This window comes from Cibotium barometz, chromosome 6, assembly GCF_041138505.1.
Source record: "Cibotium barometz isolate CiBa-2024 chromosome 6, ASM4113850v1, whole genome shotgun sequence".
Taxonomy (NCBI): domain Eukaryota; kingdom Viridiplantae; phylum Streptophyta; class Polypodiopsida; order Cyatheales; family Cibotiaceae; genus Cibotium; species Cibotium barometz.
In genome coordinates, this window is record NC_141051.1 from 57,939,215 (window position 1) to 57,951,243 (window position 12,029).

Sequence of the window (12,029 nt, forward strand, 5' to 3'; positions counted from 1 at the left end):
GCACCTTCACTTCCCGTTCAGCCCGAAACAGTCCACCGATCAGCAACCTGTTGCTCCCCCTCTTGCTCAGAAAAACGCCCAAGATCTGCTAGAGCCTAGGGCTCTGATACCATGTCAGAATATGCAGCGGAAATGATATCCAAACTTGGGTAGACAAGAGCAAGTAGACTGCAAAAAATAATCAGCACAAGAAACACAGAGAGATGTGTGTAAACTCTTCTCTATACACAAGATCCCGGAGATAACTGAATGAGAAAGTGGAGGAGGATGGGGGGGAATATATACAAGCCCATGAGGGCAGTCGGCCAGCTCTGGAAGAGGCCCACGACTGACAAAATGTCCACGACTGCTGAAAAACAGCAGTCGGCCAGCATCTGGTGCCCCACGTCTGCACAGAACAAGTCGGCCAGCACTCAGATAGCCCACGACTGCTACAGATGCAGTCGGCCAGCCTCAGAGTGGTCCTGGCATCACCTGGCAGCCCTCCAGCCACTAGGAAAAAATGGGAAAAATAGGGAAAAAATACGGGGAGTGTGGAAAAATGATATACGGGCGGGCACACCCACAACAGAGGCCCTGGTGTATACAAATAGACAGGAGATGACTTCTAACAGTCCATCATGGAAGCGATTAGGGTTTTTCAAGATTGCAAGTAAACCATCCACTATGTGCATGGGATCACTACTTACAGGTTTCCCTAGAGCAGAAGTAAACCATCCACACAAGAAAAAAATGAATGCTCTGCACAGGTGATCAAGCTCAAAGCTTTGATACCAATGTCACATGCAGAAGCTTTTTTACTTGGTAATAGAAGCTTTTTTACTTGATTACCAAAGAACATCTCACAAAAATGAATTAAGAAAGAGAATGTAGAGAGAGAAAGAAAGAAAGAGAGTTATATTAATGTCTTCAAAAGACCCAAAGGATCTATAAGACCAAAATGATGTGTACATAGTGTCCATGAAATCTCATCATGGATGAAATAAGAAAAAGCAACAGTAAACTAAAACTGAACACTGAAACCTCAGATCTCCGACTCTGAGATTATACAAGATGAAAAATCTAGATCAAGTATACAAGATTGGGTCCAAATGACCCTCAGAAAGACCCCCACTGAAAGCTAAGATCTCCAACTCTCAGATTATACAAGATGAAAAATCTAGATCAAGTACACAAGATTGGGTTCGGATGACCCTCAGAAGGACCCCCACCATTTGGTGTTTTTCTTTTTTTTTTTGCTGTATGAATGTAAAAGACTGACTGTAGAGGCTGAATATCTTCAAGATACTGACCATAAATGATGTACAGGTGTGATGGGTGCAGGCTGAATGTTGGTCTCCAAGGAGAACACTTGCTGTTAACAGCAACCTGCTGTGCATTTGGCACTCACACAGAGAGAGGGCCTGCATTTTTGCTACATGCTGATTTTGGGACTGTTCTGGACCTCTGGCTGCTTGTGTTAATGGCTGAAATCTGCAGCGATGATGAGATATGGCTGAAATCTGGATCCAACAGTGTGCTCAGCCTAGAGTAGACAAGCAATGATGAGATATGGCCGTAGGAGTGATGCGCATGTACTTTATGGGCTCCTGGCTGATTCTGGGACTGTTCTGGACCTCTGGCTGCTTGTGTTAATGGCTGAAATCTGCATCCAACAGTGTGCTCAGCCTGGAGTAGACAAGCCATAATGAGATATGGCTATAGAAGTGATGCGCATGTACTGTATGGGGTCCTGGCTGGTGATCGACTGGAAGAAAACAGATCGACCAGCTCTTGGGAGTGGTCGTGGACAAGAAACATGCTTTTCTCCATGCACCCCTGAGATTTGGTCCTTGTCCTCTGATTTGGGCACCCTTTCCAAACCTATTTCCTCGGTACCTTTTCTAAGGCTTCCACACACCAGGGTGACACATCTAATCAGACTGACCGTGACGGGCACCCAGCCAGTGACCTAATAAGTGCCCGGGACAACTAGTCCACTTTATGCCATACATGAGGGTTACAAGTGTGTGCCTGACGGGCATCACACTGACTTGTCTGGGACGTGCACGACAGTAACTTACTGGAACACGCGGAAGCTCTGGGAGTCTTCTTTCAGCCCTAAACACTCCTGGCAACATGCTGATGCATAACGCAGAAATAGAGAGAGAGTAGAGAGAGAGAGAGATGTGCTGGAAAATTCAGTATATTTCATATAGTACAAAAAGGGTACTTTGCTACAGCCCTAGGCTGCCTTCATAAAAAGGTGGTAAACACCCTAGATCTGGTCCCTACTTGGACCCGTAAGATCCAATCCCTAGAGGATTGAATGCTAGAACTATGAGCATCTTGGGCTATTTATAGGCCTTTGGCATGCTTGGGGGAACTGGCCGACTGCTAGTCGGCCAGCAGTCTTGCCCCCTTTAATCCATAAATTTCAACGCTGCCCTCTCGTTGGCCAGCCGCCCACCTTCTGTATGCAGCCGACTGTCCCTTTTCCCTGGTTCAGCTTCTTTCCTTGCCATGCTCCAATACCACCAAACAGCACTCCTTGCTCCACTTCTGGTTCTTCAAAGTCTTTATCTGGCTGCCTATTCTGGATCAGCGTCTGAAGATTGTCCATGGCATTGACCATGCACATGACATCCCCCTCTGCTAAACTTGATGACGGGAATCCAACCTGCACTTGGATGACTATCATCATCCCAATCCTTTTCCCGAAGTTCCTCTGTCATCCATCCATCCCTGGCAAACCCGTTTCTCTGAAATCCCGGCCCGGTCTCCAAAACCACTCTGTCTCTGAATAAGATCTATGCATCTGTTCCATCTAGTCCACAATCCATTCCTGCCCTGACTCTGAACACTGTCTTAGTCTTCATTCCTGAGAAATGAGTCTGGCACTCTCACATCACCCTTGGAGGATAAACCTCCCTTGGAACCGTTGCTGCCCGAGAACCTATCTGGCTCACAAGACTACCATCCCCTTTGGCTTTGTGGAACACCACTAGCAAACCTCCTGGGAGCTCTTCCCGATTCTGTGTTCCTTGCCTTGGGCTTCGTATCCGTGTACTTTGCTGTACCTTGGACCTGTACACCATCATATGGGACTGAAGTGTTTAGCTTTGCTGAGCCTGATGCTCTGATACCAATGCAACACGCGGAAGCTCTGGGAGTCTTCTTTCAGCCCTAAACACTCTTGGCAACATGTTGATGCATAACACAGATATAGAGAGAGTAGAGAGGAAGAGATGTGCTGGAAAATTGAGTATATTTCATATAGTACAAAAAGGGTACTTTGCTACAGCCCTAGGCTGCCTTCATAAAAAGGTGGTAAACACCCTAGATCTGGTCCCTACTTGGACCCCTAAGACCCAATCCCTAGAGGATTGAATGCTAGAACTATGAGCATCTTGGGCTATTTATAGGCCTTTGGCATGCTTGGGGGAACTGGCCGACTGCTGGTCGGCCAGCAGTCTTGCCCCCTTTAATCCATAAATTTCAATGCTGCCCTCTGGTTGGCCAGCCGCCCACCTTCTGTACGCAGCCGACTGTCCCTTTTCCCTGGTTCAGCTTCAGCCAGCAACGCATCTTTCCTTGCCATGCTCCAATACCACCACACAGCACTCCTTGCTCCACTCCTGGTTCTTCAAAGTCTTTATCTGGTTGCCTATTCTGGATCAGCGTCTAAAGATTGTCCATGGCATTGACCATGCACATGACATCCCCCTCTGCTAAACTTGATGACGGGAATCTAACCTGCTCTTGGATGACTGTCATCATCCCAATCCTTTTCCCGAAGTTCCTCTGTCATCCATCTATCCCTGGCAAACCCTTTTCTCTGAAATCCCGGCCTGGTCTCCAAAACCACTCTGTCTCTGAATAAGATCTATGCATCTGTTCCATCTAGTCCACAATCCATTCCTGCCCTGACTCTGAACACTGTCTTGGTCTTCATTCCTGAGAAATGAGTCTAGCACTCTCACATCACCCTTGGAGGATAAACCTCCCTTGGAACCGTTGCCCGAGAACCTATCTGGCTCACAAGACTGCCATCCCCTTTGGCTTTGTGGAACACCACCAACAAACCTCCTGTGTTCCTTGCCTTGGGCTTCGTATCCGTGTACTTTCCTGTACCTTGGACCTGTGCACCATCATAAGGGGCTGAATCAGTGTTTAGCTTTGCTGAGCCTGATGCTCTGATACCAATGTAACACGCGGAAGCTCTGGGAGTCTTCTTTCAGCCCTAAACACTCCTGGCAACATGCTGATGCATAACGCAGATATAGAGAGAGAGTAGAGAGAGAGAGAGATGTGCTGGAAAATTCAGTATATTTCATATAGTACAAAAAGGGTACTTTGCTACAGCCCTAGGCTGCCTTCATAAAAAGGTGGTAAACACCCTAGATCTGGTCCCTACTTGGACCCCTAAGACCCAATCCCTAGAGGATTGAATGCTAGAACTATGAGCATCTTGGGCTATTTATAGGCCTTTGGCATGCTTGGGGGAACTGGCCGACTGCTGGTCGGCTAGCAGTCTTGCCCCCTTTAATCCATAAATTTCAACGCTGCCCTCTGGTTGGCCAGCCGCCCACCTTCTGTAAGCAGCCGACTGTCCCTTTTCCCTGGTTCAGCTTCAGCCGACAGCGCATCTTTCCTTGCCATGCTCCAATACCACCAAACAGCACTCCTTGCTCCACTTCTGGTTCTTCAAAGTCTTTATCTGGCTGCCTATTCTGGATCAGCGTCTGAAGATTGTCCATGGCATTGACCATGCACATGACACTTACCCTAGGCAATAAACTGGCAACTCGTCCTTGGACAATGAATATGCCTGATGTCCGGCCTCAGACCCTTGCACTTGTCGGTGATGTATGTTCACGTGGCATCCAAGTGCTCTGATGCACGTGACACCAGCACTCTGTGCTTAATCCTGACCCTTACCCTGCTGGTGGTCTCCCCAGTGGACATGGCACATGCATCCTTGTCTCAGGATGATGCATGTGTGCATATTCCTAAGTCAACTCTTATTTGGGACACCGATTCCTATCCTCCATTCCTTGCCCCCTGTAGGCAATACAGCTATAAGTTGGAAATGCTATCTTTTAAGTTTTCTGGAGATTGGCAGGATAAATACAAGAAGTTAAAACAGGCTTGAAAATTGTAATGTCGCGATGTGAGACCTGTCACATGCATCCTTGTCTCCGAATGATGCATGTGAGATTATTGCTATGTCAGCTCTTGTTGGGGACACCCAATCGTACATTCCTTGCTTGCTCTGAAGGCAACACAGCTAATCATGTAAAGCAGAAAGCCAGCATCTGTAGTTTTCTGCTGATCACAAGGAGTTTTAATGACATGGTTGAGCAAAAACAGGCGTCAAATGTGTAAATCTGTATGCAAAATATCATAAGAAAGAACCACATGGAATTGCCACAATCTTTTAAATTCTCTCATAGAGTCTTCAAGTCTTCAAGCCTACAATCTTACTGTGCAATGAGAAAGCACGCGATACTAACCACTCCCAGTGCCAATTCCCATCAAAGATGAGCCAGCATCTGCCATGATAGCTCGGACATCAGCAAAATCAACATTAACAAGGCCAGGGACCTGCATAAAAAGTGTACTGACCACTATAAGCCTTTGTCATGCCTGGCTCCAAACCTTAATATGTCTTTCGTTAGCAGTAAAAGCAGACCGTGATGATGTCTGATATGCCTTTGACACCTTGTCTCAGGATATCATCTGCCAACTGAAAGGCCTCTGTGACAGGTGTAGACTGTGAAACTGCTGTTAGCAGCTTGTCATTTGGAATGGTAATCAGTGTGTCAACACAGTATCTCAAAGCAGAAATGCCTTCTTGTGCCTGAAGGGCTCTCTTCCTCCCTTCAAAAGAGAAAGGGGTAGTCACAATTCCAACGGTCAAAATGCCGAGGGACTTGGCCACTCCAGCAATGACAGGAGCAGCTCCACTCCCAGTTCCACCACCCATGCCCGCCTGCCAAAAAACCTCTGTAGAATCAGATCCAAGGACTCTCCATCTTTAAAGAGAGCGCCATTTCTTCCACATCAAAAAAGCTGCACATCCAGTAGCTTATACCCAAAGTCCCATTTAACTGCTTATGTCTATTGAATCCATAAATGAATCGATCAGCTTAGGCTTGCAATCAACAAGACATTCTCGTGCAACTCTCTCATTGCATCACAAGCCAACACACAACAGAAATTTCATAGAACTATCACAAAAATCCAATTGCCACAGATGCACATGTAAATAACCATTTGCAATGGTTGACAGAAGCACAAGCATCATAAAACATGCACATCAATAAGAATGCCAGGCAGGGTTACATATATGAGAAAAATCTATGCAAGTGACATCAAAACCACAAGCATGGCTAGGATGCAGATTTCTACACATAAATAGCTAAAAAGAGGATGTTCATACTGTGACAAAGACCATATCCGCACCGCGAACAGCTTCCTCCACCAACGCGCTACTCTCTTCTGCTGCGTTCATACCTATCTCTGGATTGCCCCCTGCACCAAGTCCCCGGGTCAGCTGTGCTCCTATCTGTAGCCGATTATCTAAAGGCAAGGTGGACATCTTCAATGCTTGCAGGTCCGTGTTGACAATCCAAAACTCCACACCCTGCATGTCACTCTCAAGCATTCTGTTCACTGCATTGGAACCCCCGCCTCCAACTCCTATAACCTTGATCTTGGCCTCATTGTAGGCATCTGTTGCCAACCAGTCATTATGAGAGGATATCTTTCTGCTCGCATAAGTGCCGCCCCCTGCCCTATGTTGAGTGCCAACTTCGTCCTGCCAATGACGACTGTACCCATCGGATGGCCGGGAAAACAAGGAAATGCCTGACAATTTCCGTTTTGGTAATGCACTTGAATGAATGCGGGATGACATTCGGCATTCACTGTGGGATGTCTCTATAAACAGGTGGGGGACCCTATGGTCTTGTGTTGAAAAGCCTGTAGCTTGGTGTAGGGTTTCAGTGGAGGATGTCCAGTGTGCAGGTAACCCTCGTCCGATGATGGAGGTTTCAGAAATATGAGCCATGGGGAGAGTGTCCAGAAAACGATTCAGTCGAGCATAGCCATGCAGGTGTAGGATGTGCAGACAGAAGTCTGCAGCAGAAATGTTCACCGGGATTGAGAAAAGCCTGCGTTAATAAATCCAAGATCCTTCCTCTGCCCCCAGTTGCGAATGGCAGATAGTTTTGGAGAAGACGATGGCGTTCCTCTGAGAAGTGTTAGGGTTTCGAAACAGTAAGAGGGAGCTGGCGAGCTGTGGCTATGGCGGAGAGCTCATCGGGAGAACGAAGTACTGAGGTCCCAAGTAGACTTAAAACACGTGTAAGCCACTTGCAGTGGTAAACCAATAAAAAAACCCCCCCCCAAAAAAAAGGCATGTCCTTCGAATCCATGTCATAGGAGGAATTAGCTTTAGGCCTAAAGAGATCACAAAGGTGCTGGCCATCTCACAAAAAAAACAATTCACACTTGCAATCATGGGACTCGACCTAAAGACCCACTTGAAGTCCATCTCAACTTTATCATAACATGCCCGCCGTTGTGTGTGACTGGGTTGAGAGATTCTTGCAGGGGAGACGAGGGATGTATGACGTCTTGTTGTGACCCCGGCCTTAGTTACTCCACAACCAGCCGAGTTATCAAATTTTGTCCAACTAGCAGAATCAAAGCTCGAGTCCCCACAATAGACTAAGCTGAGATGTCAAGTTTTCTGTAGATTTAACATGGCATATTACAGGACAAAAAGGGACTTGGGTCAACTTTTTCTCCCTAAAAAATGGGAAGCTACGTTATGGTATTCCCATGTTTCCATGTAAGAGTCTTTTGACATAACTAGGTTAACTAAGTCAATTAGACATTTTTTTTCATCAAATGCAGAATTTTCCTCACATCCATTTGCTTACGTATCATACGTTGGTGTTTGCTAAGTTCTCAATGAAAAAGCTAAAATGCCGATGTTGAATGTTGGCACAATCATGATTTCAAAGGGCCAAGTTTGTTAGCACACTGTTCCAAGCCTAGCAAACTTGACAATGGGAAAGTTGGTTATGGTTATTTATATGCTTAGCTTAATTTCCCTCGCAAAAATTGCCTTCTTCTAAAGAGAGTGTGCACCTCACAATGTTGGATACAAAATGCAAGAAATGAATTAAAGATTCATGTGTTTGATCACAAGTTCTTTAAATTTAGAGATTCAATGTGTTTGATCACGGGTTCTTTAAATTTGGCCTTGAATCCAAAAGTGTGCACTTTTGATAGAGAATAGGAGGCAAGCTCCATCAAACTTGATATAAAGAAACACACTTTTACTTTCACCATCTTATATAATTTCAAACCACCATCTCGAAAGAGAATATCCATCTCTTAAACCTAAGCCATGAATATGAAAAAAAAAATTGCTTTCAAGTAACATTGGCATGAATTCCTTCTACTCCCAATTGCGTGGAATCTAAAAGTTCATTCCTTTATGTTCCTTTACACATCATCTCCTCACACGTGAAGTAAACTATGTAATTGGAACACTTGGAGGTTTGTGTTATCTCATCATCTCATTGGGCCCCCAAGCACATCTTGCTTTTGCCCTTAAACACATAAAAAACTTGCTTGGAATTTTGAAATTTTTTTATATTTTATTAATCATAATATATACTTATATATGTATATATAATCATTATATATGTTTAGAAAATGGCTTCTTTTACAGTTGTATCAGTCTTTATTTTGGCATGTTTTTTGAAAACTTATTGTTAGATTTTTAATTATTATAATCTCAAAAAGTAAGCAAAACGAAGTCTTTTTTTTCATGTCAATTTTTGTAAAAAGAAACATGTAAAGTGCCCAAAATATTATCATTTTTTGGTAGTGTTGTAAGTATGCGTAGACCACTAAGAGGTTAAAAACTGAACTTTTTTTTATGGAATCCTTGAAAGATGCCAAATGTTTCTCATTTTCAGGAAATATTACCTATTTTGTCCACAATAGTGTTTAGTATAAACACTAATCCATTTATCTAAATGAATCATTTCCATAATTCTCATAAATTGAATGATTCTATAAAATTTGTGCATAATCTTCTTTATTTTTCATTTATGTAATATATTATAATTTATATAGCTACATAAATATAATATTTACATATACTTCAATATGTATAATGTATTTCACATTTTATAATATAATCTGAATTGTAGTGTATGCAATTCATGAGTTGTATAATATATTAAAAGCATATTTTATATTAACAACTATTATTCTAAATTATTTATAATATCTATTTAACTTTGAAAAACTATTGTTATATTAAAGTACTACATAACAAGAAAGTCTTATAGCCTATATATCCCTTTATCCTTAACATTAATGGCAAACTCCTTCAAAACCTACGATATTCTCTTAACGACTATAATCATCTATCCTATACTTTATGTTCTACTCATAAAGAAATCTACACCCTATTAATAAAGATATGTTGTACTTAATATATATACCCTATTAATAAAGATATGTTGTACTTAATATATATACCCTATTAATAAAGATATGTAGTAATTAATATATATACCCTACCCTTTAAAGAAGTACATCCTCCCCATACCGGCGGGGGGGTTAACTCTATAGTTTGTATATGGTGATGGTCCCACTTTGTACTATATGGCTCGGATTTGACATTCTCAGCTCATAGCTCTAGTCTTTGTTTTTCTTTTGTACCATGATGAGATTACATGGACACTATTGGATCACTTTTGGTCTTATAGACCCACTCGGTCTTTTGAAGACCTTTAATATAACTTTCCTTCTCTCTCTCTCTCTCTCTCTCTCTCTCTCTCTCACACACACACACACACACACACACAGAGAGTCCCTCCCTCTCTCTCAACACACACACAAACCCCTTCTCTCTCTCTCTCTCTCTACACACACACACACACATTCTCTCTCTCTCTCTCTCTCTCTCTCTCTCTCTCTCTCTCTCTCTCACCACACACACACATTTAAAAAAAGAGAGAAAATAAACCCACTCACACCTACACACACCCCCTTAACCACACACACACATATTTTCTCTCTCTCTCTCTCTCTCTCTCTCTCTCTCTCTCTCTCTCTCTCTCTCTCTCTCTACACACACCCCCCTAAACCCACCCACACCCGTACATACCCCCTTATCTAACACTAACACACACCCCCTTAATCCACACACATTCTCTCTCTCTCTCTCTCTCTCTCTCTCTCTCTCTCTCCAAACATACATATCCACAAACTAAATCCACCCACATCCACACACTCTACACACACACACACACACTCTCTCTCTCTCTCTCTCTCCAAACATACATATCCACAAACTAAATCCACCCACACACACACACACACACACACACACACACACACATTCTCTCTCTCTCTCTCTCTCTCTCTCTCTCTCTCTCTCTCTCTCTCTCTCTCTCACACACACACACACACACACACACGCACGCACACACACATATTCTCTCTCTCTCTCTCTCTCTCTCTCTCTCTCTCTCTCTCTCTCTCTCTCTCTCTCTCTCTCTCACACACACACACACACACACACACACATTTTAAAAATCGGTGAACCTTGGGCTTCACCAACAATCGACAATCTTTTTCTCATCATTATGGTGCTCATATTAGATCATGTTCTTTTATTCGTTTTAATGCAAATAGGAAGCCTTAGGTAGCACCTAGTAATGCACACACAAATTCTAATCAAAATGTAAAGGCTGTTAATGATCGAATAAATGTAACTTAACCCAAGCCTATTAGTCACGACACTAATAGGCTATTAATTATCAAAGTAATTTAGCACTCAACCCAAGCCTATTAGTAACCACACTAATATTACTAAAAAACCTCATCCTACATGCTACAAGTGTAACCAACTAGGTCACTTAGCTACTCAATGTTGGAAGACCTCTAAACAACTAGTTGCTTAGCTTCACAACATCAAGGAGATGCCTAACAAATATGGTGACTATGCTCTAGGTTGGTTCAAAGGTATGGTATGTGATGACGGTAATCCCGATCAAAATGATGTGCTTAGGTAACCGTTATTTCAATTTATTCATTACTTAAAATGAAGGGTAAATTAATGGCCATGATAAAACTGTGTTGCATGATGATGGTCGTACACAAGATTTTTTTTCTGAGCAGGTAGTTGAGAAATTACCATCACTTTATAAGGTTAAATCTACATTCTAAGGTACATGTTAGAATACACTAAGAAAATTAGACAATTAAAAATTATCATTGGCCCTTATAAAGATGAAATAAATTTCTTAATCACACCTCTGCACACTAATGATATCATCTTAGGCATGCCTTTTTTTCATCAATTTAGTCATCAAATTGACGATGACACATATACAATGTGCATCACACATCATAATGAAATTTTAACTCTTCACAGTGATGTTATACATGAACTCTATCCACCATTACTATCACACACTCAAGCATGGTTTATGTGAACAAAATTGAAGCAACTTAGCATAAATTATCACATAGTTAATAAGTTTTTCTAGATCAATTCAAAGATGCTTTTGCTGATGACTTACCCTCACTCAGGACTACCTACTACATTTCGCCCACTTAAATATCTTGTTATGCCTTTTGGTCTTACTAACGCATTTACCACATTTAGTAGAATGATGAACCAAAATTTCTTAAATCACAAAGATTTTGTTATTGTTTGCTTTAATGACATTCTTTTTTTTAGTCAAAAGGAAGAAGATCATAAACAAATTTAGTATTTTCCCTCAAACTTCAGAAAGAAAACCAATTTCCTGCTTATCCAGAGAAAAGCTCTTTCTTTTAAAAGGAAATTGAATATTTAGGTCACATTGTCTCAATTGAACCAATCATGAACCAGCCTTACTTCTCTCATAGAAGGTCTTCTAAGGATCATGGTGTATGACCCTCTTCTCTGAAAATCTATCACCACAAATGTCTGGTGGTGGAAGCTTAACCCAAAGGTCTTAATA

At 42.4% G+C, this 12,029-nt stretch overlaps 1 protein-coding gene across 5 annotated transcripts in view; it reads right to left on the reverse strand.

Annotated features, from left to right (window-relative positions):
- Nucleotides 1–7,407, reverse strand: part of LOC147637898 (cell division protein FtsZ homolog 2-2, chloroplastic-like) — a 50,958-nt gene extending 43,551 nt beyond the window's left edge. For all 5 annotated transcript variants that reach the window (XR_015266112.1, XR_015266111.1, XR_015266110.1 and 2 more), the window contains exons 1-3: nucleotides 6,425–7,407; nucleotides 5,675–5,974; nucleotides 5,496–5,586 (exon numbers count right to left, since the gene is read on the reverse strand). Coding sequence is in view for 2 of the 5 variants with exons in the window: in XM_086799736.1 (XP_086655862.1) it covers nucleotides 5,496–5,586; nucleotides 5,675–5,974; nucleotides 6,425–7,054 (1,021 nt within the window). In the remaining 3 variants the exon portion in view is untranslated. The remainder of the gene's footprint in view (nucleotides 1–5,495; nucleotides 5,587–5,674; nucleotides 5,975–6,424) is intronic.
- Between the last annotated feature and the right edge of the window lie 4,622 nt (nucleotides 7,408–12,029).